Raw genomic sequence first — 23317 nt, 5'->3', positions numbered from 1 at the left:
CTCTATGAGACAGAAAGTAGCATGTTAGCATAATGCCGTACAAACAACAAATGGGGCATTTAAGGACACTGTCCTTTATTAAGCTCGTCGCTCATTTTGCAAATAAACCTCTCGGCATATCTTCCTTTAGTATCAGTCGCTGCAGCAAAACGAATTAAGTGCTAATGAGCTGACTTTATTTGCTGCAGCTTGAAGTGTAATTGAGCCACAGTCACTTACGTTGGTTAAGATAACAACAAAATGAGCCAGCACAATTCTGCCACATGCAGACTGTATGTCTGTGCCCGAGGTGCAAATGAAAAATCAAATTAGTGATGCGATTTCAGCCGGGGAAAAGAAGCGAGTTCATGAGTTGGATGAGTTTACATCCGAAGTGGATGCGTTTCCTCTTCCAGGCTGCTGTGTAATTACATTTGGGTGTGTGTTTTTTCTATTGAGTGGGAGCAGCCGTTATTGGTTGTTAACTATGTTAACATGGGGGGGCAAACACACAAACGCACAACAAACACGACACTTGAATCACTCGATACAGTTACATTTGACATTTTCAGAGACAATTGTTGGCTATATGTCCCCATTTCAATCATTGTTTCTTACTTTTGTGTTTCTAAGTTGAAGCATGGCCTCACATTCCAGACAGAGCGTGTGCTTGTGATCATATGAGAATGTTGATGAATGAAAACGTACAAAAATATATATAATTTGTTGTCAAATTTGATTTCTAAATGCATATTTTAGGACGACTTAGTTATTCCTTTTGTTCATCTGCAAGTACATATATTATTTACTAAAATCTATTTTTGCTTCTGTTTTGATATAATTCTGAGTTATTAAAATGTGTATTACAATTATTATAATTTCTAAATGGATTTTTTTGTGTTTTTGTATGAAATTGATATTACGCATACATAATCATATTTAATCATTCATATTATATTTCTGTTAACATTTAGTTTCCATTGTATCTTTACACAAAAATATATATTTTTTATTTGGTTACTTTTGGAAAACTTAAAAACTATAAGTATACAAAAACAAAAATCTGACATCGAGTTAAGTCTTCTTTGCCAGTATTTGATGCGACACTGTTTGACACATTGGGGATCATCATTTGTGACAGAAAGACAGAAAAGTCACACACATCTACTTATACACATACTATTGGTATCGATGATACTCAAGCGTAAATAATCGTACTGGTATGTGTCTGAAAAAAAGTGATGCCGATCATTCATAGTACATACTGTATATGTAAATATTTACAAATCAGATTTAGCGTGAATCTCCATTAATACATTGATGTACATATGTTTGTATATGTACTAATGTTTTGAAAAAAGAAAAAAAAAGAGGTTATCAACAAAAACATCTGTAATTAACCGCTTTTGGTCATGATCAAGATGGTTGGCCTTAGATTGAAATGTCAAGTCGTTACATTTTTTTTCCTCATTTGAATTAGGGAGAACCACGACATGCATCATAATTTCGTACAAATCAAGACATGCACTTTGGGAATACTCTGTTGACGACGTGTATCAGGCCAAATGCCATCAACAGCCATTAAGCATCAAGTAGAGCATCATTTACCACTGGTATAAGTGTACTCGTCTCGCTGAGAAGATGCTGTGCATCTAACAGCAGTTTTTTGTAATCATGTAATGAAGAGGCAGAATGCTGTGATAATGAGTTTTAATTACACACATAGACTCTGCAATTGTCTTTACAAAGGAACAGTGGAATTACACTATACATGTACTGTTGCGGATAATAAGAACCTGTGTATCCATCTCACGACTGGTCCTTGAGGATTCACTGGTGCATCAATGATACAGTACCTGCCTGAGCCACGATACTCCAAATGGCTGCGAGGTGAGAAGTGACAGTGAAGTGCATGAAAGCAAGAAACAGATGACTGGCTAAAAAAAAAAAAAAAAAAAAAAAGGACATTAACATTGGTGAGGTCCACTGTGGCTATTTAAAAACTGCTTACATGTGCATTCAAATCTTTTCTGTTGCTAGAGCTTGAAATGTTAATCGGACCATATATTTACATACCTCTCCATGGGCTCACATCCATTTTCAATGACCTCAATTGCCCATTAGCTGCATTTTCAACAAATTAGAGTAATATTACTTGCATTAATTGCTTAAATTAAATTAGCTTTTGATTCATGATTTCTTTACATTTACATTTTTAATTATCTTTTTTTTTTTTACATTTCCCTACATTGTTGGGTGTCTCTAAAAGATATGCTGAGCGATTATCCTGTTGTGTTGGGTGTGTTAAGAGTGATTTTTTTTCTTTCCTAAAACTGTCGAGCCAACAAACACAAACGTTAAATCGAGTCAACATATACAATCGCAAATCCGCGCGTGTGAACAACAACATGCTATCCAATAAGATACCAGCGAACCAAGCTTTTTGTATGTTTTCTACAGCTACCATTTCTGAAGTTTAGATGCCCTGTGGCACCATACTGCCTCTCGCAGGTCAATCTTGGTACTGACAGCTGACTCAGCGGAGGAGACTCGCGATTGCCAATGAAGATATTATTTGTGTGGTTAGCGCACACCTTTCACCAATTTTTGTCCTCCTCGTGGTCTCATATTAGAAGAAAAAGATTGAGATGTCAAAACTCAGTAAAAACAAATTGTTTAAAATAACTTTAAATGAAGCAGCCGATAGTTGCAAAAAAAAAAAAAAACTGACGTTAAAACAATCTGGAAACTTGACTTAAGTTCCCATTTGTTTGAATTGCTGCCGTCCATTTTAACAGCACGAGGGAAAACAAAAATGAACCAGTTCAATACTCATGCAGGGATGCTGCACATGCGATGCGGTGTGCGCTTCTGCCACCCTAAGACGTCATACACAAAACATGAGGCTCTGGTTTCAAGCATCGTGGAAGAAGGAAAGGAAGTCTCCATGTGCGAGGTAAAATGGATTTTGTTGTTGTTGTTGTTGTTGTTGTTGTTGTTGTTTTGCTGTGGCTAAAACTTAAAGGAGTTCAAGGACAAAAAATGATACATGTCCGCCCTGGTCCTGACCCACTCTGCCAACCTCTGCGCCGAGCCCTTCTCTCTGGTGAGGATGCGAGCCGCCTTCCGCAGTTTCTCCTCGTTCCTATCCAGGTAGCGGAAGCCCTCGGCCTGCAGCAGGGCCAGCTTCTCCTGGCGGTTGTCGTCGATGGAGATGTCCTCGCTCACGTACGGGTTGAAGCGGAAGTACGAGTCCGCGGGCAGGAAGCCGTCCAGCATGGCGTGCACCTCTGGAGAGCCAAGGAATCACATTTAATGGTCTTTAATACTATATTTGACTCAAATAGTGAGTATTTATTTTAGTTTCTAGTGTTCATTTGAAGGGATCTTTGAAAAATAAAATTATCAAATATTGCCATGTTTCAGCAGAGAGAGGGAAAAAAAGAGTTTATATGTGAGAAGCATTTACAATATATGTGATTTTACTAGTGTAAACATAATAATCAAAGTTATGTGGCAAAATCCAGCCATTTTTATCCATCTCAGGGGGCGGCCACTTTGCCACTTGCTCTCAACTGAAGATGACATCACAGTGGCTCAGGGCTCAGGGCTCAGGTAACGACCAATTAAGGCTCAACTGTTTTCTGAAGCTGAACTGTGATTGGTTGATACCTGAGAAACTCATCATCATTGCTCTCTTTTTTTTTTAAATTAATTTTTATTTTGTATGTGGGTGAGTATGTGTGTGTGTGTGTGCGTGCGAATGAGTGTGTGTTCATTAGTTCACCTAAAACCTGTTAAAAATCCCATACCGTTCACCTAAACCGAATACTTAATCGTGAGGTTGTCAGGAGACCCGAAGAAGGATCAAAGAAAAGAAAGGAAAGTGAAATCCAGCACCGACCAGACATTACCTTCTACCCACCGGATTACCAACCAGAGTCTTTCACCAACCCCAGAAATATCTAAATTCCAACAATGTCATTTTCACTTGACAGCAAGTGACAAAATGGCCGCCCTCTGATACTGATAAAAACTGCTGGATTTTGCTGCCTACCTCGTATTCCACTAACGCAATATTAACCAAAATACCGTATTTAGACTAGTTGGGCAGGGTATTGGCAATCTTCCTATAGCCCAAGCCATCTTTATATAGAGTGAAAATTATTTCAGATTCACATCGAGTCCTTTGCCATGAGGTTCCGTATTGAAATTAGAGTAACCAAGATGAGAGAGGGTGACAATAACACCAAATTGAACACATTTGATCCCCATTCACACCTGAAACCTTGTACCACTAATGAGTTGCATGACACCAGGTGGGGAAAAATCCACACTGCCTAATTTGCACATTATCACTAAGGGGTGTAATCACTTTTGTTGCCAGTGGTTTAGACAATGTATACTGTTGTTCAAGATGTACGCTGCCTAATTACAAACACACTACTGTTTTCTGCACTGGAAATAATCGATATGTTCTTGATTGTTTGACTTGACGCTGTCCAAAATCACATTCATACTTTAGATTGTAGCAAAGTGTCATTTCTTCAGTGCTGCCCCATGACAAGATACAATAAAGTATTTACAAAAATGTGAGGGTTGTACTCACTTTTGTATGTATGATGAAGACGTATAGTGTGCTTGTATGCTGTCAACGCTGAGCCAGCTCTCTGAATAAAGGCTCAAGGCAACGACAAGTCAAACTGTCTGTTAGGGCTACTTTTCAGCTGCCAGATGTTTAAGAAAACAACTAGATAAAACATTCACACAAACAAACAGCAGGGGAGAATACCTAAACTATACCCCCCCCCCCACCACGGTTCAAAAGTTGAAACATTTTGTTTAAACTAATGGCTTGAGAAAGTGAGATAAAAAAAAGAAGAAGTTTTTATAGCGTCAATATGATTTGGCGTGTTTGCACTCTTAATAAACTTCTTGAGATCTTTAAATTGAGTTATCATTTTGTATCAAAGACAGAAACGTATCAATTTTAAAAGATGGGCATCTGAAAATGGTGGGGGTAGTTAACCTTTCAGGAATGGTTGTAAAATATTAAATAACTTTTTAATTTTGTAAAATAATCACTTGTCACTTGCACTACGGATGAGAAATTTTATGCTGATTGGACCTTTTATCTATTTAGCTTCCAAATCAAATTATATTATATAAGTCATTATGGTGCTGACACTGGTGACATCCAACAATGACACAAAACAAAACCATACCTATCAGTTAATTTCATAAAAGACACTATCTTACTATGATTCACTAGACTTGACAAGCATGCAGGCTGGTAGGTAGCACATGAAGCACATATTGCCGTTCCGTCAGTTTACTGCGGCTCAAAGGATCGGTTCTGCTTTACAACTGGCTGTGACAGCCTTATTTTTTTCAAAATTGGGATTGATTTTGACCCAAATGTGCCAAAAAATGCAGACAAATAGAGGCAGGCACTTTGCCGGCTCGTGGAAGGACAGGATGCGCTGACTGGTTTTTTACTCCATGTACACACAGCATTATTCCTGCACCTTGCGCTTTTTGAGATGTGCTGCAGGTTTCAGGTAGGTTGATTTTGAGTCAAAAAGCACTGGGAAAAAATTGGGAACGTTCCAAATAAGCTTTGTTAGTCACAACAGTCAATCTTACTGAGCTCAGGAGCAACATGTTTTTCCCCCCAAATGTCTACATTGGAACCAAAAGATGAAAACTCATGGGTGGTTTGACTTAGCGACACAGAACGTTAGCGAGGCTTCTTTCAAACCACAAACAAGACTTTCACAACTACTGTAAGTGACTCAGTAAATAAACTGCAGTAATATTTTTTTTCCACAGAGGAATATGAAAACATGCCTGGTTTGTGTGTGAGTAGTGTTATATTGTCACTCGACACGTGTTGATGCACCCTGTTGCCTATTCATTAGCCTGTCTATGGTGGTTCGTAGAAGGCAAAGTTGCGGATTTTGTTTTCAATACACGTGTAATTCTCACTGCCCGTACGGCGCTCATAACTCAATATTTTTTGCAAGTGAAAGCCAAAATTAAATAAATAAACAACAACAACATTTGGTCAGACGACAGCTCATATCACATAAAATTTATCTTATCTCCATTTTGTTTCGGTTTAGCTGAAGGAAATTTAGGGTTCAGTTGTTAATTTGCTCTAGTCTAGACAGTTACACAACATGTTTGATTAATTTCTGATTAATTTGTTATTTTGCCCAAAAAATAGCTACATGTCAACTGCATAGCCATTAGAACCAAAATTGGCGTTGTGAAGCATTGCAACCAAAGGTAACATACACAGACTGAACAAAAGAGGTCTTAAGACAGAGCCTTGAGGAACACCACATGTGATAGCAATTCGATCAGATTCAAAACTAAGTAGGAACCTGAACCATTTTAGGACTTAATCCCACGAAGATTTTCAGTCTGTTTAACAGTAGATGACGATCAATTGTATCAAACGCTGCACTGACGACAATATGACTAGCAAATCAATCTTATATCATTTAGTACTTTCATACGGGTTTTTTCTGTACTGTGATGAGGTCGGAAATCTGATTGAAAGCCAAAGTTGATCGAAGCACTCCAAAATGGTACCAAATTTACCAGATGAAGAATTTCAAGTCAACCTACCAGAACCATCACTTACCCTCCGTGTCTGTGGCGCTGCTGATGACGTTGTTAATCTTGGTTTTGAGGCTTGTGTATGTGCCGCTGTTGCCCTTGCCCGCCGTTTCCAAGCGGCCCGTGCCGACCGAAACCACGCACTCCAAGGGCGTGTTGGGCCACAGGCACTTGCACTCGTGGATGGCCAGCGCTGTGGGGTTGTTGATGAGCAAACCTCCATCCTGCACATACAAAAAAAAAAAAACAAGATGCTTAATGATGATGGTCGCACTCACAGATTTCAGTGAGCTTTTTTGGGAGTCAAATGGATTACATTTTTGAGGACCATTTGAGCAAACGAAAAGATCAATGCGCCTCCAGAGCCGTTTGCAAGATGACAAAGCACACAATGAAATAGTTTTTCCTTCTCTTCCCCCCCCTGTGCTCACAGTTCCCGTTTTGAAATCGAACAACCGCCCAGGAGTGCTTTAGCTTTGAATCCATAGTCTACCTAAGGCTATGGGGGGTGTAACTGGAGAGACGACAGGCATTGATGAATAGGCATGAGGCTGCAGGGCTGCAGGGTTGGCAGCAGGATCAAACACACAGGGGCCAGTCCTCATTAAAGAGGCCAGGCTGGGGGTGGGAGCCGTAGGGGCCCCTCCAAATGTCTAGGGAGGGACACCGGAGGGGGTGGATGAGCGCTTGTTTACGCGACTGTGGTGTTTAATCGCAAGTTCATGCTCATGTTATTGCTGTTTAATGCAATAGTAATGCGAGTTTTGTCTGTCAGAGCAGACGGATTCACACTTCTAGTGGGGGGCTGGTGCACCCTAATTCTACATAGAGCAAGGCAAACGTCCACTTGGAGATCAGAAGTAGCACTTGAAGTAGCCGCAAGCTTCTAAAGTCCTATCGAGTCCAACATTGTGATGACATTTAAGCTGTAAAACATGGAAGAACTGCCAAGGATGCAATTTGACCAAAGTGGCTCTCATTTTGAATGCTGGCACACCAAGACACTAATCCCAAAAAAAGAGAGAAAATGTATTGGACTTGCTCCAATTGAAGACTTAACGGGACGCAGTAAGAATCCAGCAGGAAACAATAACTCTGCAGTTTTTCTTATCACTCGTTCCACTGTGTCCACACTAAAAACTATGGGTCAAAAATGGACCGATCCTCTACTGGGTCAATTTGACTCAAGTTTGAGTCAAGAAATTGGTCTTTTAGTGTAAAACAACTCATAAATATTGGTCAGATCCTTTACTTGGGTAAAAAAAAAAAAAGGTTATTTTGTATAAAACCCAGAAAGTTGGGTCAAATTGGCCTATAAAGGGGATCGGTCCATTTTTGATCCATAATTGGGTTACTTTTGCACACAGCACTTTGTGAACACAGCCATCAGTCAACCCCTCCCCCAAAAATTATTGACAATTATATGCTCTATGCAGCCGTGCTAGTCTAAATACAGTATTCTGGTTAATATTGCATCAGTGGAATATGAGTTATGCAGCAAAATCTAGCAGTTTTCATCAATATCAGAAGGTGGCCATTTTGACATTTGCTGTCGAGTGAAAATGACATCACAGTTGCTCAGGTCTCAGGTAACAACCAATCACAGCTCAGCTTCAGAAAGCAGGTGAGCTGTGATTGGTCATTGCCTGAGCCCTGAGCAACTGTGATGTCATCATCAGTCGACAACAAGTGGGAAAATGGCCGCCTCCTGAGATGGATAAAAAGGGCTGGATTTGGCTTCATAACTCATATTCCACAAATGTAATATTAATCAGAATGTCATGTTTAGACTAGCTAGGTCACATAGAACATATTTTTGTCAAGAAATGTTTAAAGTTGACTTCCGCTCAAACGGGACTCAGGAGCAGTAAGAATCCAGCAGGAAACAAAAACTCAGTTTTTCTTATCACTTGCTCCACCGTGTCCACTTTGTGAACTCAGCGGCCTTAACTGCGACACCCCAGTTATTGGGTTCTTTGTGCTGGTGGCTCAGTTTCACCCACACATAGGTCGAGGACAATAAGATCATTAGAGGCAGATTCCTCCTGTGAGCACGATGTTGAAAGCTACTATGTGGCTCCATTTCAAAGCACCTGCTCGGCAAAGCGAGTTGAGGGCCTTTAATTAAGAAAGTTTGGAAAAGTTTCATACTTCCTCTTGTGGCCTTATTTTTCAGTGTATGGTGCTCATAACTTTTACCTAGGCATCGCTCATTTTAGAGAGTCTAGCAATGTTTTCCTTCAGCTGTCACTAGAAAACAGCACGCCTCGCATAAGGAGGTACCAGGCTGAATCGGTAATGAGAACAGGCCTGGCAGATGTTGCAAGTATAACGGGATGTCAGGTATGCACATCGTGGCCCACAGCCACACACTCACTTAAACGGTGTTCAAGTTCAAGGTCAAACCAATTTAGGCTAAACTACAGATGGTCTTTGCACTCAAAACAGCAACATTTAAGCAGTCTGTCGAACACAAAGCACAATAAAGGCAAATGTTTCACTTGATCATAATTTAGGGCGGTAATACTGCTGGTGCTTGTAGTGAATCACATTAGCAGAGGATGCCTTGCGTCACCAAATGGATGTCCTTGGAGAGTGCGCACCTGTCAGCGACAGATCTTTAAAGAGCGAGTTCTAAATGGCAAGCAGCTTAAGGATTTCCTGCCAATGTCGAATGTTGATCCTCCAGAGGATTAGCACTCTGCCATGCTCGCCTTTGCCCTTCGGGGCTGATCGCTGGCTCATAAACCAGATCACCATAAAGCAAAATTTCAACTAATTGGGCCTTCTTCACCTAAGGGAATGTGGTTCACTTCTACTGATTGACAATTAAGGTCTTAAAAGCAATTGCTCCAACAGCGCGTTGTGAAATAAGACTTGCAGGGGAAAATCAGTTGGCCTGAATAAACAAGATCGGAAATTTGCACTGCTGTTAGAAATGACTCATCTTCCATTAGCGTTTGCGAGCTTATCTCTGCTGTGCCACTTGAAGCTGCCCTGCAGGGGGCTTGCTGATCTCAATAGAAAGGAGGCACTATCGTCGAGATCAGTAAAAGTCATTTCACGGCCGAGTGTACGTCAGACGCCATTAGCTGCAAGAGCTAACTTTATTCTCTTCCTTAAGGGTGTGCATTTCGGTATTTCTCTGCCTCATGAACCTATGCTGAGGCATCAGTGGTTGGCAAGAGACCCAAACACAAAAACTCTCTTCACCTTGAATACAGAAAGAATTGTGTTCTTGTATTCCTCATCTCCATGCATCTTAAGGAAGTGTTCCTTTAGTTTTGCTAGATAGCTAGTTGTGCTACACTAGAATTGCTCAACTTGGCATTGAAAATCATGCAATTCGGACACGGACTCACTCAACTCTATATTTTCTAGAGCACTTTAAAACGGCCGCTGTTTTCTTAAAATAGAACCCAGGGCCAATGAAAACAGCAGAGGCCCTAGAATTGAACCCTGTGGAACACCGTATGTTCAGTTATACATGTAAACTCATATTGCACATATTCGCCCTCCCACTTCGTTCGATCGAACCCAGGTTAAGAACCACTGCTCTAACAGGTCCAAGGGTCTTACACCTTTGCAAAACTACTCAGTCAGATATTGACATTCAGAATTTCCCACTCAGGGACCAATAAACTAAAAGTATATGATAAATGAGCTGAGCCTATGACATGCATCTGGTGTGGTATTCAAATCACAGCTGTAGTCATTACAAATTGCCTTGGGCCATGTTGTCAAAGCTGAACTGGGGCACTGATTTAAAAGCAGGCTCTGCCAACCCGACTCGCCTTCATAAGCCAAGGATGCATTCACGAGTCCTGAATACACGATTACGCCCGTCGAGATGGTCATTCAATTCATGAAAGAAGGAAATTACGCTGGAAGCGGAAAATCACTTTCCTTATTAAAATCAGTTCTGTTTACGCCAACTAGAGCATTCTCCATTTCGTCGGGGAAGTAAATCATTGGTTCATTTGGACTAACATAAGCTGCCAAGACAGCATCCAAATTGCATAATAGGCACCCCTGTTAGCGGGAAGGATGAGCGTGACAATATTGTCAGTGTTGGAAGTGCCACTTAAGAGTGGCAGTCAGTCCAGGTCAGAGGTCTTCATGGTAAATTATGCGATTACGCTGAACAGTTCTCCTCCTTCCTTTTGGATCTCACGGGGCCCGAAAGGTCAGAGTGAGGTTCAATTGAGCTCCCCCAGCTGACAAAAGAGGCGGGTCTCATCTGTGTCGAACGGGACCGATGCCTCAGGCAGGGAAAGCATTTGAGATTTACTGTCTGTGGTTGTCTTTTCCCACACAAATACACGACCACACATGTGCAGCCAGTATTGCCGCAATGAATCACACGGCTATGCAACCGCTGAGATTGAACTGCGATATAGAAGTGCACACATCCACCGTGATTAGATTTACTCAAACTAGATTCCCTTGAGGTGTTATGTACATATTAGTTGACTTCACACCACTAAACATCACTTTGATTTCCACCGTCTGCTGGGTCATCTCCTGGGCAATTTCACTCTAATTTCCCTGCTGCAAGCAAGGAGATGAGGCTGAAGACGCGCTTGCATATTAAAACGAATGAACGCAAGGTGTGACTCCATGGTTTATTCAAGGGAGTATTTTCAGGGGCTGGGGTAGGGGTCTGAAAGCTGAAGCTCTAGAGTCACAAATGGCACATTTGTCAGCACATTTGTAGTTTTTTGTGTGTTCCTACCATCCTCCTCAAAGTTGCTTTGTGCCAGTAAAGATTATACAAACCCCCTCACGCCATGGCAAAGCAACCATTCAACTAGTTTTAAGTCGAGTTTCATCAGAAGAGTTGTGACAATATTTTATTAAGGTTGAAAAGTTCCTTAGTGCTACTTTAAGCCCTCTCCTGTGACTTTCTGTAGATCTCTAACAATAAATACATAAATAAACAGTAGAAATTAATTTTTTTTTATATATATTTTATATTTTTTAGATAAAATATTCTTCAACTGAATTAATGATTTAGCTTTTTTTTAAATCATTAGTTAAATATTTAAAAAAAATCAACATTTTGAAGTTGTCAGAAAATGAGATAAAATGTAGATGAAAATAAATGAAAATGAAATGAAAATATTATCTAAAAATGTCCAAAAAGTGACCATAAAATCTCAAAAAATGAAAAGCAAAAAAATACTATTAAATGTCCATGGAATAGCCAAATATGTCCACAAATTTAATATAAAAGCCAGAAAAGAAAATGTCCAAAAAGTAATCATCAAGCGTCCAAAAACAAATCCCAAAGATTACTAAAAAATGCACACAAAATTGACAAAAATGCTTGCAAAAAAGGCAGAAAAAAATATCCAAAAAAACTTCCATAAAATGTCCCAAAAATGAAGAAGAGAGTAAGAAAATTACCATATGTCCATAAAAGTGACAAAAAAGTCATAAAATTGCTTGTAAAAAAAAAAGGCAGGACAAAAATATAAAAATTATAATAATAATTTAAGTCATAAAATGTCAAAAAATGGAGAGGAAAAAAATTACTGTATGTCCATAAAATTGCCAAAAATGTCAGAAATTTGACAGAAAAGCAGAAAAGTCTAAAAATATATGAAAAACTAAGCATTACAAATTACCAACAAAATATGGAAAACGAAAGCTAGAAGAAAATGAACCTCAAAGTATTGGATGCTGCAAATTTTTCTGTTACGATGCAGCTCTAATTAGCTCTTGGGCCCTCAGTACATTATTCTAACACACCGTTTCGTTCATCACAATGCTGAAATGTCTTGCGGCTCCAAAACAGATTTTTTTGGGGGCTATTTATTTTACCTAAAACGGCTCTTGACAGTACAGGCTGCCGACTCCTGGACTAGGGCAATGTTGTATATGATGAACAAGGAGTACAATCAGTACATAGACCCAATCCACAACACTGAAGCAGTCAGTTGGAGACTCAGGTGGCAATGAAAAGGCAAGCCTGAACTCGATCACAATCTATGGGTGTGCACGCAGCAAGGGTTTAACGCCAGAGGAGCTAGCTTGGATAAAGAAATAGATATAGTTTTGCTCATCCCCTGTGTCACCTCCTGAAATCCACGCTTCTTCTCCATCAAAAACTTTCATTTAGTGTTCCCTTTGGGAACTTCTCTTAAGAGTGGCCTTGGTTTTAGTGCCAGTGACTCATGATGTATATGCCATTCATTAATGGAAGCGCTGATGTGATTCACTACACCTCCCAGACTTCCTGCAGAGCACGGTGCCCAGTTGGCTCTCTCGGGAACACTCACTAACGGCGATGGTGGTCCAACAATCCCAATTCCTCCCATTAATAAGGATTGCAGAGGTGGGCAGAAAAAAACACACACCCATTCCACCCGCATCGCCTGGGGCGATACCATGGCAACTAGGCCCTCCTCATCATTCCATACGGGCCCTCACATCCATTGTGAAACGTTTCAAGTCATTTAAGTCTGTGTCATTTAATGCCGGGATAACTGAAAGCTTTAATGTGGAACATGCGCCCCGTTCTTTGCTTCATCCCCTTGTTTCCACCCAGTGGCTATGTGGCAAGTGTGAGGCAGAGATATCAACAAACAAAGCTTCCGGTATTACTGAGTTATAAATTCTCTATTTTTAAATCTTAAAGTGAATTTGCAAATATGACCTGCAGATCACATCATCAATCAATCACACATTCCTAAGAGCATCGCTGGAAGAATACCCGCAGTCTTTCGGCAATTGGTGTGCAGGGCAACCCTTTTGACCAAACAAAAGGGGGTTTGTTTGGCTCCTGAATGAAGTGGACAACTCTGTGGGTGTGGGTGGAAAACAGTGAGATGACTCTCTTGTCAGATGGGAATCCTGACATCAGATAGATGGCATGTCATGCTCACATTTCAGTGGCACAAGCGGCACACATTCCGGCCAGTGTGACTCAATTGTGACCAAAACTTGACTTCATGTCTCTTGGTCTTGTCAGATTAAAAGTAGGGATTTAACGATAACGGCAATATCACGATATCGCGATATTAAAACTGATTTCCATGTGTGCAGTTCTAGCACCCTCTGGTGGTTAGTTTTTTAGTGCAGTTTAATTTTCACAAGGCATGTTTTGGCCCTTCTATGTTTAAAATCCACACAAATGGTCACATGAAGGGGAACATAATGTGCTTGTGAGCCGAGTCAATATGTGAAAGAACTCAATGTGTGCGTGCATTAGCAAGTATGTGCCTCAATATTAACTCATTTGCTCCCAAAAACGTATAAATATGTTATATTTTAAATGTTTAACTGTCCCAAAGACGTATTTATACGTTTTTATGTTTTCTTATGCTAGAGCATAAAGAAGGCTTTGATGCAGCCTCTCAACTGCAAAGAAAGTTTAAAGAAATGGTAGATATTACACAAACTGCCAGCAGGTGGCAACAGAGCAAAGGAGATCAACCAGTGCCATGTTGAAAAACAACTCAATTACTCACTATTTACTTATTCTAAAAAGATTTGTGAATAATGATGAAACTTAGCTACATTCTAATTCTAATTGCTGTAAAGCGGAAACAGATAGAAATATTTGTTTTTCCCTGATGAAAGAAGAGACATTAATCTTTCTTTTGGTAGGTTCCATGTTTTATAGCAATAGAACAAAATATTCTGTGGGCCTTGCAAAATCAGTCAAAATTCAGTAAAACAGCCAGGAGTAAAGGTGATTGCTTCTGTGAAAATGGCTGGGGGTGAATGAGTTTCTTTTTTTACAATATTGTGACCTTTTTTTAAACGTTAAGAGGAGATGCTTGACCCAGAAGTGTGGTCTTCCACCTTGAGATCCTTAAACTTTCCGATGATTGAACTTGAGGCAAGGTCTTCCACTTAAGAGGATCACTCACCAGCTCTCCTTCTAAAACTGCTTTTGGCATGCGGGTGTCATTCTTACAACATAAGACGAGCCCAGCGGAGATGATGTGAGGGCAATATCAAGTACTCTCCAACTTGACGTTATCTTTCCAGGTCATGTTTGTAGTTCTTCACAGATAGTAAAGAGCCAAAGATGTTGAGCCAGTGGGTTATTGCCTCTGGTAGATGGGTCAGAAAGGGGGATTGTGCTTAAGACGCAAAGAATAGGAAAGCCCGCCTTCAAGCTGCAAGGAGAGCATCTTGCTGTTCTAGACAAGCTCGTAAAGAGAATAGAGCTGTACTTTGTGGTGGAAACGAGAATTTAGGGTTCTGATATCACAAGTTGATAATACAGTATGTGGTTTGGAAGTTAAATGAATGCGTTATTATACTGTACAGAATGGACTTTGCTGCAGATTCTAGACCTGCTTTAGGTGAATAGTGTCTATATAACTAGTATAATGATCCTTCCACAGGTTCAACTATTCATTTAAATTTGCGTTAAAATAGAAATAGTTCATATTTTTGGAATGGAGAAGATGACTCATTGAAAATATAACTTGTGGCACTTTATGAGTACCCCTTCTCTAGATAGTCAAGTGTGATACTCTTCTCAGCAGATAATTTTTCCCGTGACACACCGAAAGATCTATCGTGGTTTGGGAATTATATCTCAATTTCAAGGTATTGGTACCTGCGATGTATGGCCAATTTACAATCAGGAACTAGAAATTGTAATAAATTAGAAGAAAGAATAGAAAATTCCTCTTGCAAAGTCAATAAGACAACAAAGATGTGCAAAGTGGTGTTAGACTCCATGTGTCGATCAATTTGCTGAAGGTGTCTTTACTTGCAGTACAAGGTCTCCTCCCACTAGCAAAGCAAGCGCGTGAGCAAGGAACCTTCCATAATAAGCCTGTTTGTCTTATTGTCCCAATGCGGCAGGTGAAGCAGTCAAACGGTCACGGTTGATGTGAGAAGCTCGGCTAATTTATGCAACCCGAAACACGGCAGAGGCGGGGGGGGGGGGGGGGGGGGGGGAGTTTTCCTCGACATAAGTGTGTTGTCATCAACCAGTCTCTTTCATTCTCTTTCCCCCATTCAGCGCCACAACTCACATGGCTTTCCAATTAAAAGCGAAGCGAGCGTGCCGCTGCTGGGATGTTGCCTTTGATCCGCTCACACGCTTCATTTGTGTGTACGGAACATCTGTACAGTCAAAGTCAACCCAAGGAGGTGTTGACGTGTGTGACGCCATCAAAAAAGGAGAACATCCAATTGAATATTAGAACCCAAAATTTGAATCATATTACGTATTTTTTCCTACAGTGTTGGCGCAGTTTACTAAGGTGTCTTACGCATGCAGTTTTAACTTTCCTGACTAAGCGCTTACTCGGAGTGTAAAGGCGTAGAGTAGCGTTAGGTATTGATCAGTCAAATGGTTTTTATGTTATAGCAAATGCATAGCTCTTCATGGAAGATGGATTTAAGTGCATCTATGCCTCACTCCCCTGACATAAGGAAAACAAACAATGACAGGTAGGAAATGAAGTTCCTCCCTCCTGCGCAGAAGGCAAAGAGGTTTACATCTATCAGTCTATATTTTATTTATTTTTCGGTGCAGCCTAGCGTGAATCATCTCTTATGACTGACCTGATGGAGATCACTCCCCAAGGGGAACTCCTGGAAATACCCGGGGGCCGCCGAGGTGGCGCGGATGGCCTGCCAGAGCTGGTGCTGACAGCCCCCCAGGTAGTGGGAGCGCACGCCCGGCAGCAGGTTGTAGTTCCTGAACACGTAGGCCTTGAGAGGAGTGCCTCGGTTCACGATGGCACTCACCGCTGCCACCTATGGAGGAGGAATAAAATGGCACAATTGCAGTGTTGTTGCTCTCAAGTGGCTCAATCAGGCCACTTGGATGAAACTAAAACACGTGTCGGATATGTGCCAAATGCAGCATACATTTTGGATATCAGATAAGCCCAGTCAAGCAAGCACTACAAAATTGTCTGTTTTCAAAGTTTTACAAAAACACACTTGAAATCTCCCAAAGCATGTTAGTAAATGCGCTCACATCCAATGAAATCATTTGAGGGGGTGTCCATTAAATTGTGACAGCGAATGGTGGAGTAATGTGGAGTCAGCCTAGGCCAGGGGTCTGCAAACCGCGGACGGATCTGGGGCCACACAAGGCTCTTTAGTCCCTCTCTTGTGGCTCCTTGAGAAAAAATGTTGTAGTAGAAATTCTTCTCTTTTTTTTTTTAAGTGAACAATTAAATGTTCAAAAAAATGTCACACTACAAATATTTAAGTTTTTAACGAGCGATGGAAGGAAGGTAGAAGGTAAAAGTTTTTAAAAACTACCTAAATATATCCAAAAAGTGACCATAGCAAATCTAAAAAGGAAAAGCAAAAAATTACCATAAAAGGTCCGTGAAATTGCCCCCCCAAAAAGGTCAGGGAATTTATTTTTGAAAACAAGGCAGAAAAGAAAACGTTCAAAGAGTAACTATAAGATGTCCAGAAGACCAAAAAAAGAAGAAATACCGAAAATTACCATAAAATGTCCAATTGATAGCAAAAAAGGCAGAAAAAATGTCCAAAAATAAAATTGCCATAAAATGTCCCAAAAAAGTAAGAGGCAGAAAATGCCCATAACATGTTCATCAAATTTCAAAAATGTCAGAAATTTGACAGAAAGGCAGAAAACTCTAAATAAGTTTGAAAAATTAAGTTGAAAAAAAATCCAGATAGCAAATGAATGTGTACGTATTGTATGCTGCTGTGATCTTTTTGTGTTGCGGTGCAACTCTAATTAGACGGCCCTCAGTACATCAGACAAACACTAACACGCGGTTTCCTTCGTCACAATCTGAAAATGTTTTGTGGCCCCACACACATTTTTTCTGATTTCTTGGGCCCCAAATGGCTCTTTGGACAGGAAAGCTTGCTAACCCCGGGCCTAGGCCAACTAAATGCTATATAATGTTTAACATTTGTAATATTTATGTGTCATCTGTACCTTCTGTGTTGTCACTGACTAATGAGGATGCTTGTTGAATCATTTATGTGCAATTTCTCTCATGTGTACCATCAGTGTAAACTCAGACATATCACATATATGTAACTTAAAATGTGTCACATTGGATACGGGCATCAAATCGGAATTGTAAACTTAGACCTGCAGTTTAAATCCAGCCTAAGGCATGGTGAGGCCTCATTTGCAGATGAGGCTAATTCAAGGTGACAAGACTTTACAATTGATATAAAATGGAATTAAATGCAATGGTTGCTATGCCGCTTTGTCTGTGTCACATACAACAATGAATGGAGGCTAGTTTCAGATTTTTGCCCATCCATAAAGGAGAGGAACTCACTTTGGGACACTCCGGGTTTCTAGAAGTCTCCACTAGGAGGTGTGAGCCCATTTTCTCTCTGTCAAAGGGGAAAGAAGAGTTAATTCTCTTTGACATTATTATGAACTGCAAATCAAAATGTTTGTCACTAAAGATGATTGTTTATACCTGAATTTTTATTTTAAAATGTTCAGAGAAGTCTACTGCCTCATGAAAATGGCTAACACTTACTTCAACATGCTCTCCCATGCTTCGCTGTCATAGAAAGCGTGACTCCAGCCCATCTTCACTGTGCCGACAATCACATTCTGCTTGAAAACGTCCGAGCCCAACTTGCGGTAGAGATCATCACACTCGCTTGGCGGGAGCTGGAAAACACCCAGCATGAACCCCAGGATTGCACCTACAATGTGAAAGGAGGTCAGAACAATTATTCTCCCCTCTGATGATCTATGAGAGCAGTACCATAAGTGTGGAGAAGGGCATGATTAAAAAACGGTTTGATCAAAAAGAGGGCAGCTGTGGGCCAGATGGATATTTGGACTAGCGCAAGCTTGTGTTGGTGATTAAAGGCCAATCTGGAAAATAAATGGTTTAATTCAAGAGGCTGCAAAATAACACGGAAGCTGATGATGAAGTAGTCAACAGCACCCCCTTGTGGGCATTTTCATATACTACTGTTACATTCCACTGGTCTGGTTAAGTATATTAATATTCTGTGCTACAGTAGTACACAAACACAACTCACCTGTGCTGACACCACAAATATAATCAAAGAGCTTGTAAATAGGTTTGCCGGTCAAAGCCTCCAACTTGTGCAAAGTCTGAAGAGCAAGAAGTCCCCTGTTAAAAAAAGAAAAGAAAAAAAAGAACAGTTATAAAGTACTGTTTATGCGCAACTGTAAAGATAACACTCAAAGAGTCCACATTCACATACCAAACTCATAGTTCCTCCAGTAGTGGCCTCCAATATATTAGCCTAAAAAAATGCCTGCATATTTGAATAAATAAATGCCATACCTCTAACAGGTGACTGTATAGGTGCTCGTCCAAACATTTGAATATCCTCAAAAAGTTGAATCATTTCCGTGATTCCATTCAAAAAGTCAAACTTTCAGAGATTATAGATTCAGGGCGCACAATTTAAATGATTTCAAGTATTTGTTTGTTTATTTATACATTATTTGGGCTTCCAGTTAATAAAACGCACTAAAAGAGGATGTCAAAAAAAATTGAATAATGTGAAGAAATCGCCATGCATACTTTTTTGACATCCTGTTTTAGTGGGTTTTAACTGGAAGCCCAAATAATGTATAAATAAATAAAAAATTAAAACTACCCTGAATCTATAATCTATGAAAGTTTGACTTTTTGAATGGAATTAGGGAAACTATTCAACTTTTAGAGGATATTCAAATTTTTGGACGAGCACCTGTATATACAATATTGGTACGACATAATGGTGACTTTATACAAGGAAATGTATATATTTGCTGTGAAAGCTCGACAAGATATGAGGGAACATTTTTGACTCCGTTAAGTCTGCAACATTGAAAAGCCTGCAATTCAAACTTCCAGTCACAGCAAAACTAGTGGCCAACGGTCGGCCAATCATGAAAACTAGTTGCAGAACATCGCACACTGTATGACAGTTTTGTCACACTCCGTCTCGTTTATCTGTGCCACTCTGTGTGCTACTATTTACGGAAGTATGGATTTGTGGAAGCAAATACAATATTCTCTGCAATTGAGGCCACCATATACTGCAATTAAATTTGATACACTTCAGATGTTTCATTTGAATTAAATGTTTTTGTTATATTTCTCTATGCTTGGCCTCTTATGAACAACAGGATATTATTTCAATGTCAATGTTTAAAGAATTTATCATTAGTAAGTTCCCAGTCATGAAATGACTAAAGTTGGCATATCAGAAACTACAGCCAAGAAGAAATGGACATAAAATTGGTCCCCCCAAAAAAATACCAAATAAAATAATGCACATAAAAGACTACAGAATTGATACCTTAACCCTCCCCCATCTATGGACAGGATGCGTATGCCGCGGCCTTTGACGGGCTTATGGTAGCCCACCAGAGTGAGAGCTTCTCTGACCGCTTCCCTCAGTCCAGGGTCGCTGGCCTGCTGCAGACGCAGCAGGCAGGGGATTACCTTCTCCTGATGAACACAGAGAGACATTTAATGTGCTGACTCATTAGACAATTTGGAAGCACAATAAAGGCGTACGAGTGCTGAGGTTAACACCGGGATCATCTTCATCCTTTCTATTCTGCTGTTCAGCTTCTTTCACATTAAAGCATGAGTAGAATTTTTGTTTCTAATCAGCGTTTATCTTAAAAGCAACCACTTTTAGATCTGGGAGTCAAAAGATCTTAGTGCCCTTGATCGTAGAAGATTATCACCTTTACTTTAGCAATGGTTGCCATGGTTGGAAATGGGTTCGATGCCATCAGACAATGCATGCATGCATGGTGATGATGGGGTTTCCTTTTCTTCTAACATTCCAACTATTTAGGTCTTGGAGGGTTGCGTTTCAGACTACTTAAAAACATAGATTTTCACCAGAATGCACACGCATGCAAAAACTAGAGGGCATGTTGAGGTTCCCCCAAAATGTGATTTGATTAGTGTATATGTAATAGCACACAAAGCAATGCATGAGCTGTATCGAAATGTCAGCATTTCCAAAGATATAATTCTAAGTTTTGATTGGCACTGTTGTTGTTTGTTGTGCAGATGTACTGATTGGCACTGTTGTTGTTTGTTGTGCAGATGTACCTAATGTTATGGCGACAATAACATCATCCTACTGACCTTGACGGCAACCCCGCAGGTCTCGGGAAACTCCAACAGGTGGTAGCTGAGGTCCTCAACCCTGCTGATGTAGACCCTTACGTCGGTGGCCCTGTAGAGTGCCTGGACCAGTGCACGGGTTCGATTGTCCACGCTCACCCTGGCAATGATCTGCAAGATGGAAAAATTATTATTTCCTGAGCATCACAATATTAGGAACATCTACACAATATACTGTTAGTAATTCATAAATATTTGGTTTGTTTTGTATTTTATTTATTTCAAGTTGTCCAAATTCTCAGAATTTCAGCCTTTCAACAGTAAATATGATCAGATTACTTTTCTCTAGTCCTCCTTGAAAGCAGTCTGATTATCTGTTGACCCAAAATGAAAACATTGCAAACATCTGCTTTTAATTTGGAATTTTCTGAGACGTTATGGACCAAATAAGTGATGGATTAATTGATAATAAAATTGTCGTTAGATGCCCCTCCATAGTTTAGAAAAAAATGACTCAGTTAAAAGTAAAAAGTAGTTATTCAAACATTTACTGTACTTAAGCACGAATAAGTAATCAATGAATAAACTTTGTAACTAATGAGTACATTCTTTTCATTCAACATTTTGAATGGGACTTGGTGGGTATTTTTGGATGCTGGGTGCATTTTTGATTATTTTTAGATTGGGTTGGGTCAGGGGGATGAGTATATTTAACTCCACATTAATGTTTTTGTTCATCAAGATTAAGAAAGTTTTTTCAATGTAATATTTTAAACATGCTTATTATGCTTGAATATGGTTAATTTCCAATAAATTGCCCTCTTTTCCTACTTAACTCCTATAAAATCCCTTTTAAAGTTTCCAAATGGATTCCAAAATTCACTTCCCATAATAATTCATTGCAACCCTAAAAATAACCTTTGGTAAAGCAATTTGTACACAAACATACCTTTTCCCTTTGGACCAGAAGTTTGCTGGCCTTCTCCTCTGCTGCTTTCTGCTCTGTACTGACGGCCTTCTCCACCTGCTTCACCGGCGCATCCTCCGACTTCTTAACTTCAACCGTGGCACTTTTGACCTCCCCGGTCCTGAACTTGGGGACCAAAGGTGCAATGTAGCTGCCCACAAAAGCTTGCACGGTGGGAGCGGAATAGGACAGATAGTGACTGAATCCTTTCTTGGGGGATGCCGGTGAAACAGGAGGAATATGGTCTGGTTTATTGCACTTGGGTTCACTTGTTTGTAGAACCCGAGAGGAGGTTTTAGATGCATCAACATGGTTTTCCACATCTTTTTTCTGTATACTGCTGCCAAAGTAGGAATTGATGTGGTGAGCCAGGTAGTTGTAGGTTTCATCCAGGTTAACTGAAAATGTGCTGGGGTGAAAAAGTGCAGAGGGTTGTTTGGAAGACAGACTCTCACTCTCACCAGATGACTGTTGAGGCTCGTCTGGCTTGACGGAAGAGGCGAGACGCCTCAGTTTTTCCTCCTTTACTTCCCGCGCAGTTACAACGGCAGCAGTGGCGCTCGCTTGCGACGTGTTGCGAGGCTGCGAAGGTGAGGGAGCTGTGGCACCCGCGTCCAGCCTAGCCACAGATGTCGGACTAGAAGGACTAGGTGATGCGCTCACCGGATGCTTGGGAGCAGCTGGAGAAATAGGAGTGATTTCCACAACTTTCGATTCAGGAGTTGACGCCACATTTTTGCCACTCTTGTTTGTTTTGAGCCGGGCAATCTTGGAGAGGAGGTCAGTTTGTGTCACAGCTTTGGAAACTGTGTCCAACGTGTTCTTTACTCGGGACATATGCTGGCTGAGACCCGTGGACCAACGCGATGCTGAAGTGTTCAAACGCAAGCCGCTGGTGTGGAGCCCGAGCTTCTGTTTCACCACTTGATTAACCCGGCAGAGGCGTGCTTTCTGAGCCCGGAGCCGAAAGTGAAAGACGTGCTTCTGGCTGAGGGGGATCGCCTTCTCGCAACGAGGATGCTGGACATGGAATGAACAGTGCAAGGTACCTGAGAAGGGAAATGGTGAGGATGCTGATTTGCAAGGGTGCCATAAATAAAATGTTCTGTTTAGTTTACGCCAGGCACTGAGGCACAACTTATAATTCATCCTTTTATGTGCCAAGAGTTCAGTCCATCCAAAGGAACTTTAACTCTACACTCCTTTTTTTCCATGAACCTGGTGATGATCAACACACAAATGGGAGGAAATAAAGAACATGAAAATGGAACATTCAACTTACTTAAATATTAATACATGCCTCACTATAGACTGCAACATACACATAAATACAGTAATAAATGAACGAATGATGGAAGTCGAAACAAATGCACTCTGAGAACATGAAAAAGTAGCTATGGTGAAATTGTCATTGCCGCTAGCTAGCAGGCTAGCAAACACACACAGACACACACAAACGATCGCAAAACATACCACAGCTTTTAAACCGTCGTTTCAAGGTGAGCCGCAAACTTTAAAATCCACCTTTTAAGCCGTCACCCATCTACAACCGATTAAATGAGGACATACAGACAATGTGTCGGAGCTGATGCCTGTTTTCCACAGTAACATTACGTCGTCCAAAAAGAAAAACAACAACCACGTGAGGAGTCAAAAGGCGTACTATTGGTTGGTTAGCGTTTGACCC

General features: G+C 40.5%; 1 protein-coding gene across 2 annotated transcripts; it reads right to left on the bottom strand.

The window, feature by feature from the left end:
- Nucleotides 1–1672: 1672 nt before the first annotated feature.
- LOC147175546 (calcium-independent phospholipase A2-gamma) lies at nucleotides 1673–23255 on the bottom strand. 2 transcript variants are annotated; one of them, XM_086074766.1, is made up of 10 exons: nucleotides 23104–23255; nucleotides 21613–22848; nucleotides 20685–20834; nucleotides 19876–20027; nucleotides 18598–18692; nucleotides 18081–18252; nucleotides 17871–17928; nucleotides 16147–16341; nucleotides 6632–6830; nucleotides 1673–3269 (listed from the first exon to the last, which is right to left on the bottom strand). In XM_086074766.1, exons 2-10 carry the CDS (start codon nucleotides 22777–22779, stop codon nucleotides 2992–2994), a joined length of 2466 nt encoding a protein of 821 aa, XP_085930892.1. In that variant the 5' UTR covers nucleotides 22780–22848; nucleotides 23104–23255; the 3' UTR covers nucleotides 1673–2991. The 2 variants fall into 2 exon arrangements, with proteins under 2 accessions (XP_085930892.1, XP_085930893.1); XM_086074767.1 differs by having other exon boundaries at nucleotides 21613–22679.
- Nucleotides 23256–23317: the final 62 nt, after the last annotated feature.

Source organism: Leptonotus elevatus, chromosome 4 (genome assembly GCF_054856555.1).
Source record: "Leptonotus elevatus isolate MCC_2025b chromosome 4, RoL_Lele_1.0, whole genome shotgun sequence".
Classification (NCBI taxonomy): Eukaryota; Metazoa; Chordata; class Actinopteri; order Syngnathiformes; family Syngnathidae; genus Leptonotus; species Leptonotus elevatus.
The sequence above is the reverse complement of the archived record's forward strand: the minus strand, read 5'-3'. Positions and strand labels throughout refer to the sequence as shown.

Coding starts and splice junctions, on each gene's coding strand:
- LOC147175546 (XM_086074766.1), bottom strand. CDS start 22,779: ATGAATTATAAGTTGTGCCTCAGTGCCTGGCGTAAACTAAACAGAACA. Junction 20,028..20,684: donor CCTGCGGGGTTGCCGTCAAG/GTCAGTAGGATG, acceptor TGTGTTCATCAG/GAGAAGGTAATCCCCTGCCT. Junction 6,831..16,146: donor TGGGGAGTGATCTCCATCAG/GTCAGTCATAAG, acceptor TTGTATGTGCAG/GATGGAGGTTTGCTCATCAA.